Here is a 22237-nt window from a genome sequence, read left to right as displayed (position 1 = left end):
CCACCCCCTGCCACCCCAGTCCTGGGCTCTCTCTTCCCCACCTGCACCCTGGCTCTAGGTTTTTGCTGCCCGAAGCAAAAAAAAAAAAAATGTCTGGAATGCCGCCCCAAGCACGTGCTTGGTTTGTTGGTGCCTAGAGCCGGCCCTGGTGCTGCCATGGGGGAAATAATAAGTATAATGAAAATAATACCCTGGTATCATGATTTTCCAGACCAAGCCCCAAAACAACTGGGTCAAATCCCAGTCTGACTCCTGAGGCACAGAATTTAACCTTTCCAAAAATTATATTTATTATTCATTAGTATTTTACTTATTTATATAACACCCCCGACAGAGACGATGTTATTGTCTTCTAAATTTTGTCATCATTTTAATAGGTGGTCACAAAATTATTTGATTTTTAGCCAGTGCTGGTAGCAACAAGATGCCATGAGAGAAGAAGGGGAGGGGTTTATGCTCCCTTGACAAGTATGCTCTTAAGGCCCTCAGGGGGGAAAAAAGATATATCAGAAGTTTGCTTCCATTATTTTTCATGGCAAAAATATTTTACCGACAAAAGTGCTGGTGTAGATAAAGCCTCAGTGAGCAATGCAAAGCACTTCCACTTTTCTTCTCTTAACCACCAGGGGCTGAGAGCATTGTTCCCACTGTTATGGGCTTGTGTAATGAGCATTCAGGAGTCAGCCTGGCTGAAAAGAAGGCACAGCCCTTTAGTTATACTTCTAGAACTTTTTAGTATATAATGGGCATGCTGAGAGGCTTCCCATTAGCACAGTCAGCCCCATGTGAGATCTATCTTTACATCCCCCTAAAACAACATGGAAGTAAGTTATCAGCATAATCAATAGATGTAACATTTTCCAAAGTCCTGTCATTAATTCATTATAGTGTATTTCAGTCTTGTTAGTAACTGGGAGATTTTCTCCAGGCATGACTGTTAAAGTTCCTCTTGACTATGTTCTGACTTCCCTTCATAGGTGCCTGGACTTGTCAGCCTTAGCAATGCTGGTGTCTGTAATGATTCTACAATGGTTGCTGTCATGCTTCTGCAGTCACTGACACAGATTTTCTCATGACCTTTTCTGTTCCTTGAGGAATCAAGTTTTTGTCTATTTTCCCAAATGCCAAGCAATATATTTTTTTCAGCAGTTCCCTTAAAAGTGTATTGATCATCTGTACATTTTAAATTCATTTTGCTAGTTTATCATCCCCTTAGATCACTGTTCATTCATAGGGTACATCTGCACTGCAATAAAAGGTCTGCAGCACAGCTGCAGCTGGCCAAGATCAGCTGACTTAGGGTCGCAGGGTTTGGACTGATGAGCTAAAAATTGCACTGTAGACATTTAGGCTTGGGCTGGAGCCCAGGCTCTGAAGCCCTGTTAAGAAGTTGAGTGTCAGAACCTGGGCTCCAGCCCAAGCCCCGAACGTCTGCACTGCAATTTTTAGCCCCGCAGCCCAAACCCCATGAGCCCAAGTCAACTGACCCTGACGCTAAGACTCAGTGCCACTGTTTGTTATTGCAGTGTGGATGTATCCATAGATTCATAGATTTTAAGACCACAAGGGACCTTTAGATCATCTAGTTTGATCACAGGCCATAGAATTTCACCCAGTTACCCTTGTATTGAGCCCAATAATTTGCGTTTGACTAAAATGTATCTTCCAGAAAGGAATCCAGTCTTGATCTGAGGACATCAAGAGATGGAGAATCCACCACTGCCTTGGGAGTATGTTCCGATGATTACTCGCCCTCACTGACAAAAATGTGTGCCTTAGTTCTCTGTGGAGTGTGTATTGGAACTGTTATTTTGTTTTATCCGAATCAGTAGTTAAGCCACCTTTGCTCAATTTAGGTCCTACATAGCTTCTTTTGGACCAGTAGTTTACTTTTTAAAGTTTGGTGTTAGGGCTCTTTGACTTGGTATTTGCAAAAATTGCTCAGTATTTAATTATGGTCTTTACGTTCCCCAGCTCATATTAAAATTTCATCCAGTATAATTCAGCACTTTGTCAACCCTTCAAAAATCTGTGCAATTGCTTTTTGAAATGCTTCTGGGATGGAATGAAAACAGAATGGTACTCATTAAAATGTACAACTTCCAAATAAGTTACTAGCTTATAGCTTGACTCATCTAACTTTACTGCAAAAAATGCATGTCCTGCATCTCATACTGAGACTATCTTTTCTCCTGAGAGGTTTGCTGTCCATCCGCAGCTTTCATCAGCTAATATTCACATTTTATGGTTTGATTTAAATCATATAACTCAACGCACATCCATATTTTATTTGGATTTTTCAATTGCAAGGTTGGAATTGTCCCACCCTACAGGTTGATCTAACTTTCAAATAACTCACAGCTTTTCCATATCATCAGGTTAATTTTCTGCTTCACTTCTTAGGGCAAATGGAAAGTTTTCTTCCTGGATGGATTGCTGAAGTTTCAGATTTGTCTATCTTAATGTGGTACTCTCCATCCAGTTAATATAGGTCTTGGAAGGCATTTGAGAATTTTCCTGTTAGGCTGCCTGTTCCCTCTATGTGATTCTTTTCCATTTACAGTAAGCATCTTTTTAGTAACTTTCAGCCTACACAGGTTTTTAATCTTATAGCAGGGGGTCAGTGTTGCTAACTCCCATAATTTTATAGCAGGTCTCATGATATTTTGGTGTTTTTCTGAAAGCCCCAGCTCCTGGAGATAGGTGATTACATGAGAATCTCAGCTTTCATTCTGTAAAAAAAGTCCGTCTCTAGCCCTCATGGTTGTGGAGAAAAGCAGATGTGGTCCAAGTGAAAAAACAAAGACAAATGAAAAGACCCTGCAATTTATTATTTTTTTAAATTAATTGTTTAAAGCCAATCGTATGATGTTTTGAAGGCCTGACTCATGAATTTTGAATACGTGGGGTTGGCAGTACTGGTGGGTATATCTACATTTGTTCTTTGGAAAGTGAGAGATATGGATGTTTAAATCAATATGTAATCGTTACTTACCCTTGCACTGGTACATTATGTGCAGAATATGAAATATGCTTTGCTTTAAATAGAAGGACCATTTCATTAATTACAATATTACGCTGTTCCATTGGAATAACATCACTTTATGAGCCTACAGCCAACTCTGCCCTTATTAATATTTAGGTGTATTTGCCAACCTGAAGCAGTTTGTGCTGAAGTCACTCTACCTCCAAAGAGCTATGGATCACTGCGTTGCTGTTCTCCAAGCGTACAGGCATTCTGGCCTTTTAACTGTGTGACATGTCTTTGAAAAATGAGCTTTCCTCCCCTGAATATGAACAAATGCCAGCCAATTCTTCGGTTCGTGTTTGTGAACACGTCTAGTGCAGAGGTAGTTCTGCTGGTCAGAAACCTTTTATTCTGGTTTGGATTATTTTGTTTTACTTCATTTCTATTTTCAAAGTCATACTACCTGCACTACGTGCTATCCATTCTGTACCAAGCCACTGAGTCTGCATGTCACTAATGTCATTGCTTCTACAAATCTCTATGGCTCACGTTAAGATTAAATCAGCTTCTTATTGTGCCGGGTGCTGTACAGACATGTAATAAGAGACAGTCCCTGCCCTGAAGAGCATGCAGTCTGAATAGAGTAAGGGAGTATTTTTATCCCCATTTGAGGAGGCACAGAGATTAAGTGACTCATCCAGGATGTTGGCGACAGAGTTAGGAACAGAATCCAGTGCTCCTGAGTTCAAGGCCAGTGCCGTAAACCACACGATTATTCTAAGTGCTGGGGTGTTGGTAGGAACTGGGAGCACAGAAAGGTCCTGCATAATTACACCAGAGCTAAGTGCTGTGTCAGTAATAACCAAGAAGTGATACAGAGTCACCACTACTTCCAAGTGTAATGGAACCTCTAGATTTCACTCTGAAAGTGCCTTCCAGAGCATCTCAACTCTGAACTTCAGAAACACTTATCGATATTGAAAAACCAAGGAGGCCTAACTTTTTTCACTTTAGTGGGTAACAGGGCAGACTGCTTGAACCTTGCTGAGGTGGTTATTCTGCCTCCTAATCATCTGGATCTCTGTTACCACCCTGAACTTCTTTTCTTTGGGTGAAATCCTGACCCCATTGAAGTCAATGGGAGTTTAGCCATTGACTTCAGTGAGATCAGGATTTTACCCCTTGACTTCTGGGCCTGGGCCTTTTTTCTTCTCTGGATTTCAGACTGTCCTTTCTCCTTTTATTCCCTTTGGCTTTAGGCTTGTCCTTCCCCTTTCGACTAGTCTCTTTGGGTTTAGATTTGGCCCTTTTCCTTCTACTCATCTGTGACTTTTGACTTAACCTTCTCCTTCTTTCCTTTATTTTGTTTGACTTTATTTCCCTGGCTTTCCACATTCTCTTGTTCAGGACTCTGGACAATGCTGTCACAGTGTGAGACAGACTCACCTCTGAAAATGTTCCAGGGTTGGAGACATGCTGATGGGTGCCATTGAAAGCAGGTACTTCCAAAGAGGGGACTGACTGCATTTAATGGTAGATTCTTTTGCAAGAGAGATTTGCTGGAAGCCTGCCCTGGCATTTAGCTTTGGGATTACTTGGCTTCTGATAATAGTACCAGAGTCTGGTCAACTCAGGGATGGCTTTATCTTAAATGGAGAGTGCTTTGAGATATAGAAATGAAACATGCTGTGGTAGAGCTGAGTAATATGCTCTGCACGTGCTTTTATTAAATGGTGTGAGGTCAGTTATTGTTGAACTGGGCCACTTTCAAACCAGTGACAGGCTCTGTAGCTAGTGCCTAACCCCTGTGCCCATTTGGATGATCCATAGACCTGGACTGGATTAGCCTTTACAAACAAATCCCAGGGGGTTGCAGTACTGAGGCGGCTGCAGCTCCAATGCTGCTCTCCTACCACTAGGGGCCACTGTGCAGAGCAGGGTGTGAGAGGGAACATGGCCCTGCTCCCAGCTCTGGCTGCCCCAGCCCCTTCTCCTTGCTGATGTCCCAGCTGTTTCAGTGCAGGGCAGCAGTGCTCCTGCTCCTGCCTGCTTAAGGCAATGCTGGCAGCGGCCTGTCCTCCCCATAGTGCTGTTGCAGTGACTGAAGGTGGGTCATGTCTCCCCCTGCCAGGCTTGGGAGAGGGGCCTGGAGATAATCACTTGGGAATGGGAGGGGAGTCTCCTCCAGCCCAGTGAAGATGGCCCTTGAGGTAGCTGCAGGGTGGGGACAGGCCAGGGGCGGCAGGTTTGTATAATTTTTAGTGGTGCCCAGAACGAGTCCAAGTCCTGCCCCCCCATACCTGCCTAAGGCTCTGGAAGGGAATTTGGGTGTGGGGGGGCGAGGGGTGCAGGCTCTGGAAGGGAATTTGGGTGCAGGCTCTGGGAGGAAGTTTGGGTGCGGGGAGGGTGAGGGGTTGGGCTCTGGGAGGGAGTTTGAGTGCAGGCTCGGGGCAGGGGGTTGGGGTGTGGGAGAAGGTGAGGGGTGCAGTGCTTACCTCGGGCAGCTCCCAAAAGCAACCCGTGCACCCCTCTGGCAGCAGTTCCTAGGCTGGGGGGCCGGGGGTGTCTGCGCGCCACTGCCTGCAGGCACCGCCCCTGCAGCTCCCATTGGCCACAGTTCCAATGGCAGAGTCCATGCTCGGGGCAGGGGCAGCGCGTGGCGACACCCCACCAGGGGCCGCAGGGATGTGCCGGCTGCTTCCAGGAGTGGTATGCCACATGGAGCGAGGGCGGGCAGGAAGCTGCTTTAGGTCCACTGCGCTGCTGGTGGTGGCGGCAGGGGCCCCCGAGCCCTTTTAAATCGCCCAGGGGCGGCAGGCGGGGCCAACAGTGCTTACAGTGGTTTGAAAGAAGTGGGGGTTTAACATAACCTGGGATCAGCACTTTTGCTAAGACAGTGCTTCAAGTGCATCCCTCAGCAGCAACCCACCCATAGGTGCTGAAACTAGGGGTGCTGGTGGAGCTACCGCCCCCCCGGCTTGAAGTGGTTTCCATCATATCCAGGGTTTACATTTTGACTTAATGGCTCTCAGCACCCCCACTATACAAATTGTGCCAGCACCCCTGGCCCACCTGATTATTGCCAGGTCTGGAGCCTCTTGCAGCCCCCCCCCCTACACTTTAAGCCCTGGGGGAGGGCAGGGTAGCAGACCAGCTGGCCCGCTGCTAAGAAGACAACAGTCAGTAACACTGGGGGAGTCTCGCTGGGTCAGGGGGTCGAAGGGGGAGGCAGGGCTGTGCGTTTAGGGACGATACTTACCCCAGCCCCACCCACTGAGGTTGTCCCATGGCTCGCTGACAAGTCTTTGGACAGCTTGCCCAAGGGGTGTAACAAGGGGGTATTGTTTGTCAGCCCCAGCAGTTAAGGTTCCTATTTAAGTCACTTCGGCTGCATCTGACTGTGAGCACACTGCCTGCTGGGGATAGGGTGACCAGACAGCAAATGTGAAAAATCGGGACGGGGATGGGAGGTAATAGGAGCCTATATAAGAAAAAGACCCCAAAATCGGGACTGTCCCTATAAAATCGGGACAGCTGGTCACCCTAGCTGGGGAGCCCACACTGGCTCCATGGGTAGCGTTGAACCGGACAAGGGTTCAGATGCTGGGGATTTGAGCTAATTCCTCCCAGTAATGCCCCCCTGCCGCCTTATTCTCTTTGCTAGGGACAGCGTGAAGCAGGCTGTCGGGAGCTGTAACTTCCCCCCTCTGTTTTCTCTGAAGGTGAGGAAAGAAATGATGGGTTAAAGGGGGGAGAAAAACCCCAAGCTGGAAACTTTTGAGCTGGACTTGTGTGTGGAGCCGCTGCCCCTTCGCCACTAGATGTCGCTATGAGGCAGGATTTCCAGGTGAGCCGGGCTGCTGCTGTTAAAGCGGAGGGCCCACCTCAAGCCAGGATCTTTCTGGGAATGGAGGGGGAGGGCAGGAGCAGGGTTGACCTCTTCTGGGTTTTGCTCCTTCCACCTCGGTGTTGCGTATATTGTCAATAAGGCATTGCATGGAGGGAGATGTGTGATCTTGGCTGCCTGTGGGTTCCCGTGACCAGATCCTGCCTTTTGTAAACGCCCCAGAATATTGTCTCATAGCCAGCGGGGTCTTGAACCAGCCAGCACCCCTGCAGCACCAGCTTCCTCTCAGCAGTGCCCACCCTGGAGTGTGGTGGTGCGAGCTTCCTCTCAGCAGTGCCCATACCAACTACAATAGCAGTTCTTGCCTGGAGTCCCTAGCTAGCACTCAGCCCTGGATTACTGCTCCCATCTCCGTACAGTGGACTCACATGGATTGCCCCTCCCACACACACACATGCAGCATGCTACACCTGTTGCAAAAGGCAGCAGTGCATTATCTGGGCTCTGTGAGACCTAGTGCTAGGGCAGAGTGCTGGGATGGGAGCAGAAGAATTGAAGGACGAGCTGCGTGTCCATGCTTGGCAGGGTCAGGCCTGCTCTGTGCCCTCTACTCTCCTATCCCGCTGCATTGCTGGAATCATTAGCTGGAAATGGAGCCAAGTCGTAAGCGTTGTGCTCTGTCTCTATTACCAAACCAACAGTGTGATTTGTGAGATCAAGCACACGGACCCAAACACCCACTTAGAGTCTGTTGTGCACACACACAAGGGAGGACGTCCAATTAAACGGACAAAGGGCTGCCTACGACGAGGGGCAGACGCCGGTGCGGATACGTGGCATACCCCACATCTGTATGTCTCATTTCCCAAACACAGCATGTAACCTCCCTCCCTGCCTGTCTGTTTTTGCCATTCCTTTTCCTCTCCTTTGTCTTTTTCATTCTCTCCGTTCTTCATCTCCTCTCTCTGTCCATCTCTCTACATCCCCTTGCCCCTTGTTTTCCTTTTCTGATTCCCTCTCTCCTGATCTGTCATCTCTCTGCCTCTCGCTCCTTCCACTGGGTCGGTCTTCAGCACAAACTGCTTGGAGTCTCATGCTTTTTTTGAAGGGAAGGGAGGGAGCTGGGATCTTGTATTCATTCTGCAGCTCACAGCCTGGCCTGACCTTGCCCCTCTGGTACCTGAACTGGAGAGGGAGAAAATTAATCACTTGTTCTACCTTCCAGCAGCTGGAATCATCACAGATCATAAAGCCAGCCTTGCCTCTCTTTCTCTCGCCTTCCTTCTGTACCTTTCTTCCCCTCCCCCGTCCTTAGCGGTGTGTTACTGCCCTGTGGCACACTCTGACCTTTTCTCTTCCTACATAAAAGAAAGACGGATAGGTTCTGCAGAAGGGACATAGGAGAGCAGAGATGCTGTCTCTGCCTTTTCCCTCTCTGACTGGGATGCCTCTTGTTCTAACCTTGCGTTCCCTGTCTCCATACCCTCCCCAGACAGTTTGTCTCCCTGTGCCCCAGACTGGAGATGGACCCCATGGCCACTTTCTCCTCCTCAGAGGGATCTCCAGCTCCAAGAGTCTGTTGGCCACGCTCTAGGGGCGGGAATAGGATGACCAAGAAGCTGTGAATCAGCAATATGCTGTTCTGGCAGGAGGTTTGGAGAATGAAAGTGGTCACGTGGGGGGGTGATGTGATTCCCTTGCTGGTTTGTTCTCTTGGAAGCCAGGAACAAAGGAACGAGAGAGACGTTCACAAAACCACCAACCCAGCGAGGGGTCGTGAGCCTGGTCCTTATCTCACTAAGTGTAACTCCATCCAGCTTGGTTGCCTTTGTCCTGATTTACACCAGTGTAAGAGCACAAGCAAGCTCCAGTATGGCTAGGTCTATACCACAGTCCCAGCCTGAGTAGACATACCTTAGCGAGCTAGCTGTAATCTAGCTAGCTCGTGTACCAGAGCAGCCTGGGCTGTACGAGTCCCTGCAGAGCCCTGGGTAACTGCTCGCAGGGCTAGCCCAGGCTGAAGTGCCTGCTGCGGCGGCTTCCCTGCGTCAATACCGAAGCTAGCCAGACGAAAGCTAGCTCCAGTATGTCTACTCGAGCTGCAGTCACACCCCAAATAATAGACAGTATAGACCTAGCCTGTGTGTGAATGAACATGCTTGCTTATCAGCAGGGTCTCTGTGCCCATGTGTTTGCACTTTGATGGGTGTGTGGATCAGGATGTATGGCTTTGCACGGACCTCAGTGTGCGGCAGTGTTGACTTTGTACCTGGCTCTGGGTTGAGTTTGAGGGGTTGTTGGTGTCCGTGTGTATATCTGAGGGTGTGCGTGTGTCTTGTCTGTACATGTAACTGTTTGCACATGGCTGCATGTGTGTACGTTAAGGAAGGAGAGAGATATGGAAGAGGTGGGAAGTGAAACTCCAGCACTCTGTGGTGGCCACTTGTGTCCCGGCCGGCCCCCGTGACTGGGGAAGGACACAGTCAAAGTTCCTGCGTCCTGCAGATCCCAAGGCTGCGGCTGCCCCTGTCACTTGTGCTGGGAGAGTGCCAGGTGGGAGACAGAATATCACTCCGCTTGATCAAGTGCCAGGGCGCATTAACGTTTGCTCTGTCACAGCGCGGCGCAATTAACGCCGGATTCCAGCAAATGAAGGAGGGCAGAGGGGTTGAATAGGGTCAGCACCTGGGCAGGTGGTGGAGGGAGGGCTGTCTCTGCACAGCCCAGATGGGTAACACTTGAATCCTTACCTAGGGGGAACCTGCAGCTGCTTAAGACTCTCCCCTCGGTAAGCCGTGCTGCCATGGAAACGTCCCTAAATGGTCTGCACTAGTGCTTTGTTGACACAAACAAACCCGGGACTGGACTGCTCTGGGGACAGGGTCCAGAGCCTCTCACCCCTTCCAAGCGGACCTGAGTTGAGGTGCTGGGGAAGGGGCGGGGACGACAGCATCGCTTTGGGGATCGTAATGAGTGTCAAGAGGACGGGGAGAGCAGCAGGCACAGTGCATAGAGGAGGCGGCGGCAGGATGAGCCCTGCGGGGCCGTCTAGCTGACGATGCAGAGCTAATTGGCAGAGTGGGCATTGCCGTTTAGCAAATGGTCAGGGGCATTGGGCAGACAGGGAGCTGCAACTGGTGGGACAGTGATTGAAATGGTTTATGAGCCTTTTGGGAAAGGTTCCTTAGGACTAAGGGAGAGGGCACGGATTCAGAGGGAGAGTGTCCTGGGCTGGGGAGGTAGGGGTGTGTGTGTACGTACTTACGTATCCACGGCATATAAACAGAAACAGCTCCTTGCAGCAGTGCCAGTTGAGGGCTCAGCAGCGTGAGCTTCCTCACAGCAGGGCCTTGTCTGGGCCACCCAGGCACCTGTGTTTAACACCCTGTTGGCACAGCGCTCCCCCCCCCCCCTGTGCCTGTTGTGGGTGCCTTGCCTTGCTTGGGCGTCTTTTTGGGCTAACGAAATCCTGAATATTTCACTCTTCTGGAGTCCCAGCCTCCTTTCCCACCGGGTGGTTCTGCTCCTTCCCTGTGTCCACTAAACAAGTTATCTCCTTCCAGCATTGCCTGGCTGTGGCACTTGCCTCTGAAACAGGTCAACTAGTATCAGGGGCTTTGCTGGGACATCCCAGCCAGGCATGATGAACCAGCTTGCACACTGGTTACCATCCACCCTCCTCCTCCCTTGGGGATGAGGTGGGGAGGACGGTTTGTGGGTGTTGGGGTTCACCAGGCCTGGATGAGGCTGCACTTGTGTTCTGGGCCATTCCTGTCTCAGCCTGGGCATTCTCTCCTCTCTCTGATTCGGTCTCCCCCGCCCACCTAGGCGTCCTGTCACTTTCCAATTGAAAAGCCAAATGAAATTTCCAGGCGGTTTGCAGCCTTTATGATTCACTTGTTTGTTTTCCTCCCTTTCTGTCTCTCTCTCTCCCATTTTTTTTTATTTTTAATTTATTTCTCTCTCTCTCTCTCTCTGTCTATTCACTCCAGCCACCTGCCTGCTTTGAATTTAGTTTGCACCAAGGGCAGGAGAAATTCATTTTCTGCTTTCCTATTTTATACAGTGTTATTGTACACAGTGGGTTTTTTTCTGACTGCAGAAGTAAATGGAGATGCCATGGAGATATGTGCTTTCTCTCACCTCATCCTGCTCTTTCTTAAGCACCTGCCCCACTGCTGAAAACATCTGGCGATCGCTACCCAGTGTCTCTTCCTTGTCCCAGCAGTTCAGGGGAACCCAGTGACAATAAATATGGCCACCGAGTGTCAGAGCAGGGAGTGGTAGCATTAGGAAGCTCACAGTATGCAGAGGATCATCCCACATGTCTAGCTCCTTGTGGGGTACAAAGGTGAGGGATCTCCTGGTGTGGATTTGACGCTGGGCTGGAAGTGCACTTCATGGCTGAGCTGGGGCATGTTCTGGGAGTGAGGGAGCTCATGCTGTGCGTTGGGTGCTGGGTGGATGAGGAACTGTGTGCTGTGTTGGAGCTGTGATGGGCGTGCGGGTGATAAAGTGCACCATGATTAGGCCATTTTGATGCACCTGGGGAAGCAAGCTCACACTGTGGCTGAGCCGTGCCGTGCTACCGGGGCGGTGAGGAGGCTCACGCCATGACTGAGCCGTGATGGGAACCGCAAGGAGGAAATCCATGCCATGGTGAGCTGTGGTGGGGCAGCAGGGGAGGAAGTTCATGTCGTGGCTGAACCAAGCTGCAGCATTGGAGTGAGGAAGCTCATGCAGTGGCAGGACCGTGATGGATAGTGGGGGCAAGGAAGTGCACAGCATGGCAAGACCCTGAGAGGGCATGCATACAGCTTGCCCTGGGTGCACTACAGATCTGTGTTACGGCGCTGTCTTTTACTGTCGGGAAGGTGTACAACTTTCAGCGAGGGGGAACTGAACGGGAAGCAACTTCCAAACTTAGGTGGCCCAAAGATGAATGTGTGTATTTGTGTGTGTGTGGTGCTCAGTTGCATGGCATATTTCTGTGATCTGGTGTGTGTGTGTGTGTGTGTGTGTGTGTGTGTTATCTTTTAGAAAGGAAGACTCGTTTATCTCAGCATTCTAATTGTGTCCCATTAAAATGCAAATTTGGGTTTATGCATTGAAATTGTCAGTAACGTCGCCATGGCAACTGGAGTTTGAGGGTGGGGAATTGGAAGAGGTGGGACTGTGCAGATCTCCTCAGAAGCCCTGTCGAGTAAGTCCAGGTAACTGAAACCCTCAGATCCTAACATTCCCCGCCAGCAAACTCTGGGGCAGTGCTGAAGTTCTCCTGGTAATAGTGGAGACGCCATCCTGGAGCAAGCCACTGATCCGTGTAGTCCAGAGGACCAAGTCTAGCAAGAACCAGCTCTGGTCCTTCAGAGGACGGTGAACCCCTCCCACTCTCCCACCGCCCCCCACTAATGCAGCCAGGGAAAAATCCTTACTGAGCCCCTCAGGCTTCCACCCTGAAGTGCTAGGTTCCAGCACCCTTACCAGAGGGAGTAGATACTATTACAGAGCGTTACAATCTCCCTTTATAAACTCGCTGCCAGACTGCCTGCCCCGGTGGCCTCCTGCAGCAGTGAGTTCCAAGTGCTGGCAGTACTCTGCGTGAAGTGAGTACAGCATTTCCTTTGATCATTTCTCAGTGCCTTGCGCTCTCCCTTTGTGCTTGCGTGATGGGGGAGGGTGAAAAGGCCCTGCTGATTGGTTCTCAGTGGGGCCCTCATCCTGTCAAACACTGTGGTTGGGTCCCCTCGAGCTAGTCCCCCTTCCAGCTTCACAATGAACCCAGATGCTGCTTGAAAGTTGTGATTGTTGAGGGAGCTGGGGACGGGGGAAGGGAATGCCGAGGGAGGTGAGACAGGAGTAGAGCACTGTACTGTAAAAGAAGAAATTGTGCATCTCTGCATTGGTTGTTGACTGAAAATCTAATAACTTTGATGGCCAATGACGCGTGAAGGGTTGATTCACAAATAGGTCCTCTGCCACTGCAGCTGCCCATGTGATGTCTCCCCAGCCCCTCCTAGTTAAGGGGCTCCGAAGGCCTTCTGGCTGCTTCCCCTGGGGCTGGGATTTGATCTCTGTTTATTTTCTTTTGTGACCCAAGAAATCTGCTCATAAATGTGTAAATAAAAAAATAATGCGTCGTAGATGATCCGGTGAGGCGTTGTGTTGTGGTAGCCGGGCTCATTAACCCACCGGTCATTGTCTACAGAGTCCTTCGTGGAATGGGGCAAAGAGATAAATATCCCCTGTGGGCTCGTAGCTCAGCCAGGGGAGACCCCAGATTCAGGAGGGGCAGATCTGGACTCAAGCATTGCCGTGCATGCTGGCTTCTCTGTTTAGGAGAGACAGTCTCCTTCCCACTCCATGCCTCCGAAACACTGTCCTGCTCTCCTGTACTGCAGTGCACTTAAAAGCTGTGTTCCTATTTCCCTCCCTGGCTGCCCCGAGGGATAGATTTCCAGTGGGGGCAGGTACATGTGCTGCCTATGGAGGTGAAGAGCTGACACTTCTCTGTCTCCTAGAGTGAGTGGTGGCATTAATGATTTGTTGGCTTGTTCGCTGGGACCCACCATGGAGGCCCCTCCCCCTCTTCCTTGAGAGGGTCAAGTTTATGCAAAGTGTCTCCAGGGTGGTATGGGTGGGGTGAGCAAGGGCCCAAGGAGGCAGGGATCTGAGCTGTGCCACCCTCCGATCAGCCAAGTCACTGCATTGGGGAGACAGTATCCCCAAAACGTGAACCCTGGTTGGAATTGGGACATGGGAGAAGGAAAGGCCTTTGGCATCCTAGCTCCCTCCAGGAGAAGATGGAAAGCAGGTGGGGGAGGAACAGTGGAGAAAGGGATCTGCTAGGTGCTAGCACCATGGCACATGAATGGCTGAGGCTGGCACGGCCGGGAGAGACACCCTAAAGCAAACAGAGGCCAGGCCAGTGACAAGGGAAATGCGTGGATCAGCCTTGGTGGGAGAGGTGGCATCTCGCTAGGTTCCTCGCTATTCTAATGGGTTTGATGAGTTCAGTAGCAGGTGAGGCCATACAAAAGGAAAAGAAAAGGCTCCCGGATTTGTGACACAGAGGAAGGGCTCTGTTCAGGTGTTTAAAATAAACGACATTCTAGAGGGAATGCGCCAATGAGTGCTTGAAAGCAGGAGACGAGGGCTCAGGGAGGGAGAGAATGGGGGACAAAGAACAGGAGAGAAGGGGAAAGAAAAAAGAGTGAGGGGAAGAAAGGGAAGTGAGAGGCAGAATGGGGAAAAATGGCCTCTCAGACAGACATTCCTATTCCCCAGGCATTATCCCACTGACATCCTGTTTACTCTAGTGATGAACCAGGCATCTCTACCCTGGACTCTCTGCCCGGCATTATGTCTCATGATTCCTGGCTCTCTCTCCCCACCCCTCTCTTTAAGGAAGAGCGCTTGGGCCATTCTTTTCTCTGCATCACACAGAGGGGTAACAGAAATGTCATTTCTTACCTGGCTGGGGTTTCACCGAGTGTGAAGATTTAACCATTTGCCTCTCGAAACAACAAAGAGTTGGAATCTAAGGAATAAGCCCCGCGGTCCCACTTTGAATAATCCCAGACTAAGGGTATGTCCTCACTCCAATCAGAGGTGTGATTGCAGCATGTGTAGACGTAATACCAAGAGCAGTGTAGCTGCGGCAGCATGGACTGCAGCCCGGGCTGTACAAGCCCACCGGGGACCCGGGGTATGCATATGGGTAGCTAGCCCAGGCTGCTGTGGCTTTACTGCAGTTGGTACTTGTGCTGGCTAGATCAAAGCCGGTTTGGATATGTCTACACGTGCTGCAACCATACCTTGGAATGCGGTGTAGGCATCCCCTAAGTGGTGAAACAGGAGCAGAGGAGAGATTGGGAACGGGGGGTTCAGGAGCGTTCACCTTGCGGCCATTCCTTCCCAGTGAAATGAGTTGGTGGGTCTCGGTCCAGTTCCTGCTAGGCAGATGCTCACCTCACAAAATGCACCATGAGAGGATCTCGTTGGAGGGAGCCCCCTTGCTGTCCACCTTAGCAGACAGGCCAAGAACTGAACTGGCTTGGACCCTGGCTCCTCTCGTCGCCCTGACGGTGACCCTTCCAGAGCAGGGCCGTGAGGCACCCTCCACCAGCATGGCATTCCCTTTGCACCTTCTCCCCTCAGATGTTGCCAATTGTTACCTTCCCAGGGCAGATCTACCTTGCTGGCTTTCCGTGTGTGGAGCTGTGGGGTTTTGCCCATACCCCCCCTCTTGGACAAACTTAGACGTGTCTCTTGGGGTGTGTTGAATTTGAGCTGGCCTGATTGTCAGGGGCATGGGTGACCGTATGTGTTGACCTGTGACCTGCTCACCCACTTTGCCATGTGGAGATAGCAACGATGTGGAGACCTGGCCTTGAGCCTAGATAATCCTCCTCCAGTTGGACTGCTGATCAACGTAGTCTGTGCATGAGGTTAAATGTGCACCCTGATGCTGAGGAGTGCCCGCTTGCTCCCCTCCTTGCTGTCAGAAACAAGTCACTTGCAGGCTGCTTTGCCGACACTTCTTCGCTGCTTCTCTCTTGTCCTTGGGAAAGTTGTAAGATGGGCTCTGCTGGGGAGATTCAGACTTTGAGGCTGGAGTTTCCCGTGCCGTTTTCAATGATTCTGCAAAAGCCCTAAGAGAATATTCAGCCCCTTCTCGGAGCTCAGCGGGGGATGCGGCCGTGCACGCAGGCGGGGGTGGGTGTGTGTGTTTGCATGCAGCGGAGGGAATGACTCACTAGGCCCCCTCCTCATTTTCAGACCCCCAGACTGCCTCCCACTCCCTGTCAGGGCACGTTTCCTGCTGCTGCTGCTCACAGTGCTTTGATTCCAGAGACACAGCCAGACTGTTGGTGGGGGGTGGTAGAGGAGAAGCAGGTCACCTAGTATTTGGCCCATCCCCTGCCCTGGTAGCAGGCAGTGTGATCGGGAGAGTGGGGTCAGAGCCCTGTGCACTCTTCGGTCTGTGGGAGAGGGGTGTGCAGAGAGGGCTGCCCTGGCACGTCTGGATGATAAAGGGAGTGAACACTAGGCTGTGCAGAGTGTTGCAAAAGTTTCCATGACTCTGTTCCCCCTTCACTGTGGTCTGAAGAAGATTGGCCAGAACCTAGAGGAGTCCCGAAATAAACCCATCCACCCTCGCAATCTCCCATGCAGCCTATTTCCGGCTTTTCTAATTGAGCCTTGATTGACGCTGTCGTTTCCATGCCGAGTCTCCTGTGTAACTAAATCATTAGTGTAAATTAAATTTCGATTATTTTTTAAATCAGCAAAAATAGCGCTGTTTAATTGACAGCAATTATTTCCAGTGTTACGGTAATGAGGCAAATGCGAAGCGTTCTGAGCGAGCGCTGGTTAAGATCACTGGCGAGGGGAAAGAGGGACCCAGTTGACCCTATCTGTGATGTTGAACAGCCTGGCAGCTGCTGGTGGCTGTGAGGGCATGGTAGGTGGGCTCCTACCTGGGCAGTTCCCATGAGGGCCAGGTGTGATCTACCCTGCCCCTTACTGGCAAATGTCCTGCCACACTCCGGGAGCTGGGTGCAAGCTGTCACTCATGGTGGGAGGAGCAGAGAGCTGGACCTTGTAAGGGAGGGGATAAAAGGAGGAGCGTGGGCTCTAAGAGAGGCCTTTGCATCCAGGCAGAATTTCACTCCCACCTGGACCTTGGCTAGTGAGGATCTTGTGTCTCCGGCTTACTGGGACATGGCAAAGGACACTGTTAGGCTTCTGGAAGTGAGTAACGTGATGGGGCTGCAGTGTGTTCTTGCAGGGAGCTGTTACTCTGATAAGGCTGGGGCTGCTTTTGAGGGCACAGAAGTAGCCTGACCCTAGCTACCCCATGGGGAGTGCACAGGAGGCCTATGGAAAATTGGCCAGAGAGAGAACAGTACTGTGCCTGTCTTTGATGGTGGCTCTGCCAGGTCTTGATGGAGCACAGGTGTGTCTGCCCAAAGGCACGATACATTCCAAAATTTCCCTTCCCTCAGACTAGCAGGACTGGGTCATTCCAACCATAAACCTGTCCTGCTTTTTATCAAATAACAGGAATCTTGGCACAGTATTGCTTCTGGGCGCGCTACTTTTCCCTCTGTGCCTTGCTGCCTGTCTCTGGGAAATGCTGCCCATGACCTCAGCCATCATACCTGTGTCAGCTGCATGGGGCAGGAACACCTGGGGCCCCCTGTTCGCTGGTGACATATCTTGGGCACGTTCTGACAGGTAGTCAGGACTCATTGTCTCTCTAAGAAACCAGGAAAATAAGCTTGCGTCTGAATCCCAGGTGCAGAGAGGGTCTGCCTGTCACAGGCAATTCAGATCCTGCACTGCCTGGCAATGTTATTTTCATTCTGCAGGCTACTATTCATCTCTCTCTCTCCTTCCCTTCACTCTTCTCTTCCCTCCTCCTCTCTGTCTTTGGTCCTGAGCCTCCTCATAGCAGAGACTGGCTGTCACGCTGAACTACAGTGTGTTTTGGGGATGCAAATTAAGGATCAAATTATGCCATGTAGGCACTGGTCCAGGTTGGGGACAACTGGCACAATCCCTGTCCAAGCCCCTTAGAGTGTAGGGGGAGTGTGCGGGCTGCACTATGGCAAAGAATGGTCTGCTCCCTTTTGCCTGGTATGCATGGGAGCAGGTGCTCCAGGGGACATAGAGGGAGCAATCCCTGTGCTCACCCTAATGCCAGGGCTGGGACTATCCTTGGCCCTTGCCTGTGTGACAGAGCCCCAGGATGGGCCATCTGTGAGGTTTGAACTCTAGACCTAATACCAATAAGCCTATATTGCTTGAGCTGAAGGAGCATCTCTGTTCCATTAGAGGCAGTAGCAGCCTCACCAGCCTTTTGTGTGGCCCATCCACAAGAAGGAGACAGAGTAACACCAGATTAATGTGGCTTACACAGGCGTGCTCAGGGTGGGTGAGGCTCCCTGCTGCCCCATCAGTCTGCTCAAGAACCCAGGGGACAATCTGTCCCTAATATAAGGATTGTTCTGAGAACTCCAAACTCCTCCCACCTGGGACCAAAATCTAAATTTGAACCCACGTACAGGGATGGAGTGCCATTGCACATGGCCACTTGTGCCATTCCGCTGCTCTAACCTCCACCAGACTTTGGCTTCTTCCAAGGAATCCCAGGTAGCCTGTTGCCTCCTTGGAGTTGCAGAAGTATCCTTGGAGACTGGTTGCAGGATTGGAGGTCTGAGAGAGATTCACAGTGACTTGGGAAGCTGACAGAGGAGGTTTGGAAATGTAATCATAGCAGGGATGAATTTGACCTAATCTGATCTATCAGCTTTCTAACATGCCCATTACTGGAGTATTTAGCACAAGAAATTGTTCTGAACTTGTGACTGATGACTCCCTTTCCAAGGGGCCTTTCTAACTGGAAGTGATGTGGTCACATAGTTAGAGCTAAGGACCTGGGACTCAGGAATGTTCTGGTTTCTAATTCCAGTTACGGACTCGTGTGACCTCTGGCAGATGAGGGTAACTAGAATCAGATGTGCTTCTTGCCTTTGGTAGGATAAGGTAGGGGCCACCGGGCTGGGAAACTGCTGACATCGGAGACTACCAGCATTTGGGCAGATCCAAAGCAGCACCCTTGTTTCAACACCAACGCTATGGAAAGCTGATTCACGGAGCACATTGCAGCGTTTCCATTTCAGCACCACCCCTTTAGACAGCTCCCCAGAGACCATCCCAGCCTGTCCTGGAGGGAAGGACTACAGTCAACATTTGATGTGCAGGTTTTGAAGATCTTTTTATTTACATGATAGCACTTTTCCTGTAATGTTCAGGTTATTGGGAGGGCATGTGCTGGGTCGAGTCCGGTTAACAGCAATATTAGTGCAATGGTTATTGATGGGGTGAGTGGTGTGAAGGCCACGTTATTGGCAGGCTGTTGGAGTGTTGGAGCAGGCTGTTGGAGTTAGGCTAGGCTATTGGGGGATTGCCAGCTTATCCATGGAGCAATGGAATAGCTGACTGTGGCTTTTACCGGTGGGGACTCCAGTGGCTTGTCCAGAGTCGCACACAGTGACTGTGCTGGGATGCTCTGTGCAGAGGGGGTATTGTTCCAGAAGTTTGATGTTGGTAAAAGCAGTGTCAGATTAAGGCAGGAACCTGGTGGTTATCTGGATCTGGGCCCTGAATATGGAGGAGGCCTCAGAATTTGAGACCATCGAGAACTGGACTCCAAGAAGGCACCACTCGCTTAGGTTGTCATTGCAGGTGCTCACACTGTCGGTCTGTCTGGCTCTGTGCTGAGTGAAGTGGTCGGTGCTCAGCTAGGGTGACCAGACATCCTGTTTTTAAAGCGACAGTCCTGTATTTAAGCCCTCCTGCAGGTGTCCCAACTTTTTCTTAAAAACGGGCAAATTGTCCTGTATTTTCTGTCTCTCCCCCCCTCCCCATCAGTACTAGTGGGTTCTGTTGCTGGCTGGATCCCTGCTTGCCAGCTGCCTGCCTACCAGCGGTGTGTGTGTGTGTGTGGGGGGGGGCGGTCCAGTGGCCAACGATGGAGGTGGGTGTGCAAAGCTGGTGGCGGGGCAAAGCTGCAGCGTGCAGGGCCGGCTGCTCCCCCTGCTGGTCCATCAGTGCAGCCCCTGCTGCATGCCAGTTCTCGGCCAGCAGGGCCCTGCCCCCGTCCCGTTTCCGGCTGGCGCTGGCTGCAAGTTGTGGTGGCTGGTGAGTGCGGGCAGGCGCCAGGCGGCGGCCAGTTACGTGTTGCCTCTGCTGCTAACCCATCGGCCTTTTACGTGCTCTCCCTCTCACTGTCCTCTCCCTGCTTTGCCCCTTTGCCCCCCGCAGCCCCGCTGCTCCTCCATTTCTTCCCTGGCAGGACACGCCCCACTCCCAGCGCTGTGCAGAGAACCAGCCCCTGGTCTGAGTGCTCAGCTCACCAACAGCCTGGCTGGCAGGCTTCTTCCTTCCCCCACTGCCTCTGGCTGGACCAGTGCCCCAGGAAAGCTCAAGACCCTCTGGCCTGGGGCACTGGCCAAGAGGAGCCAAACCCTGCATGTGCCAAAGCCCTGCACAGCTCTGGCATGGGGAAGCCTCCCCTCAGCTAAGCTCTGGAGTGGCGGGGGAGGGAGGGAAAAGCAATTTCCAGCCCGCTCATGCCCCGACCCTGCAGGCTCCACAGCAGCCCCCAGGGCAGGGGCTTAGCATCCTCTTCACCCCCTCCGCCCTGGGTCCTGCCCCCAGGGAGCGTGGGGCTGATCCGTCCCCTAGGCACCCTCCCCTGCTGAGCCACCTCTTGTCGAGTTCACTGAAGCCCCTGCAGGTTCCCTGGGTCCTGGTGCACAGTGCATCCTTAGGACTTAACCCCTTCCTGCCCGCACTGTAGCCCGGGGACAGGAGGTTACTTGCCCGTAACCTCGGGCAGGTCAGTGCTGTGCCCGCACTGTAGCCCGGGGACAGGAGGTGGCTTGGTTATATCTGGCCAGCAGCAGCCTGGAGGTGTTAGCTGCCTTTTGACACTATGGGGGCAGGAAGGGACAAGCTACTTCCAGCCACAGGGGAGCGGGGTGGAGTGGGGGCTGGGGTGGAGAGAAGAGCTCTGCTAAGACACGGGCCAGTTCATCCCTTCCCCTGCCCCTCCTCCCCTGCAGCTGGAAGCAGCTCCCATCCCTGCCCTCCTGCTCAGTGTGGAAAGGCTGCTGCTGGCCACGTTGTGGTGTGAATCCTGGTAGAAATCTGGGGAGGGGGGCCTGTGACCTTGCATGCCCCCCTATGTGTTGCCTGGGGAAGATGCGGTGCCAGGTACCAGGACAGGCAGGTCCGTCTCGGGGGCCTAGCCAGGCAGGGAGGGTTGGGTCGGTCATCATCCCATATGAGAGAGGGGTACTGGTGTGTGTGTGTCACCTCTCCCCGTGTGTGTGTGGGAGGCTAGGGGTGTGTGTCACGCCCCAACCCGTTTGAACCCTAAAGCCTTAAAGAGAAGAAGGTAAATAAAAAGAATCCAACTACGCGTATTTCTTTTTAACAGGGGCTCAGTCAACTTGATGTTAATTTGAACATTTGTACGATTGATTGTTGTTGAACTGCTTGAATACGAGTAATTTTACCAGGTGTCCTGTATTCAGCATAGGGAAATATGGTCACCTAGTGTTCAGCTCCCCGTGTTGGGAGCAGGCAGAGAGTCCATCTGGGTGCTTGCAGGGATGAAAAGTTGTCTAGAGGGTAAAATTCTTGGTGCCCTGAAATGTTGGTGTCTTAATCCACCCCTGGAACTACTGGGTCTCCCTGACCCCTTCGTCGTTCAGTTTGGTTCTCTCCTGACTATGACTTGTTTGACTTTGCGAGTCAGTCTGTCGTTCTCCTCCCCTAGAGCAGGTTAATCTTCCTCATTAATAATGAGACAGATAAAAGGGCAGAAAACGACAAGTGAAATGCTTCTCTGACACCTCTGATGGAGTGGGTGAGCCGGATCTCCAGGGTGGAAAGCCTCCATCTCCCAAGGGGTTTCAAAAGATACCACAACCTTGATGGAAATGGACAGTCCCTGCCTAAATCAATGCCAGCACAGTGCACTTAATGTGGGCAGTGATGGATGGGTATCCCTGGGAGAGAGGCGAGAGACACTGGCATGGGGAGATGGCAGGCGGCTGCAGGAACAGCCATGGTTACAGGGCAGCATTTTCCCTCTTATTTTTAGAGAAGACTTTGTGAAGGGCAGGACTCATTTTAGTCCCCTGATTGGCACTGCCAGGCCCGAGAGCAAAGTGCAAGGGACAAATACAAGGGTCAGACAGCTGAATGGCTTCTGAGAGGGAGAGCGGATAGGCCATGAACATGGAGCAAAAGAAGAAAACAGTGACTCAGCCCTGCGTAAAAGGGGAGAGACACAACTCTACAGACCCTTACAGAGAGGGCTTAAAAGGCATCCTGGTCTAGTGCAGGGTTCTCAGACTCTTCCCTAGCGTGGACTACGTCTAAATAGACGTGGCCTGGTGGTCACCTCCCTTCCCATCTGTGGTTGGACAGGCCACCTCCCCTCCCATCGGCAATATGGAATAACATCCAGCAATTGCTTACATGGGAAAGTATTTACTGTATCTGTAGCTTCTTGCAATGCAATGCAACAGCTGGTGGCAAGGTTGAGAGCTGGCAGCATGTGACTTAGCAGCTCTTTGTGGAACGCCAGCAAGTGCTCTGTGGGCCACAGTTGGGAACCAGTGGTCTAGTGGACTAAGCATAGAATTAGGAGCCAGGAACTGCTCAGCCATTGATTGACTCCGTAACCTGGGGCAGGTCAGTTCCTCTGTGCCTCCCTTTCCCCATCTGTGAATTGGGTCTGCATGCTTTGCCTGCCTCGGAGGGCTATAGCGAGGGTCCCCTGATGTTTGTGAACCACCTCGAAAATGTAACTTCACTTAAGGACAAAGGGCTTGTTA

The 22237-nt window shown here is 51.5% G+C and overlaps 1 protein-coding gene across 1 annotated transcript in view; it reads left to right on the top strand.

Moving 5' to 3' along the window:
• The first annotated feature begins 2395 nt into the window (after positions 1-2395).
• The window catches only part of CACNA1I (calcium voltage-gated channel subunit alpha1 I), a 286236-nt gene continuing 266394 nt past the window's right edge, over positions 2396-22237 (top strand). Inside the window, exons 1-2 of the mRNA XM_005302537.3 lie at positions 2396-5075; positions 6691-6815. Of these exons, the coding sequence (XP_005302594.3) occupies positions 6798-6815 (18 nt within the window). The 5' untranslated portion in view covers positions 2396-5075; positions 6691-6797. The remainder of the gene's footprint in view (positions 5076-6690; positions 6816-22237) is intronic.

The sequence above is a fragment of the Chrysemys picta genome, chromosome 1, assembly GCF_011386835.1.
Source record: "Chrysemys picta bellii isolate R12L10 chromosome 1, ASM1138683v2, whole genome shotgun sequence".
In the NCBI taxonomy this organism is placed as follows: Eukaryota; Metazoa; Chordata; order Testudines; family Emydidae; genus Chrysemys; species Chrysemys picta.
Note: the sequence above shows the minus strand (reverse complement) of the source record. Positions and strands in the feature narration are given on the sequence as shown.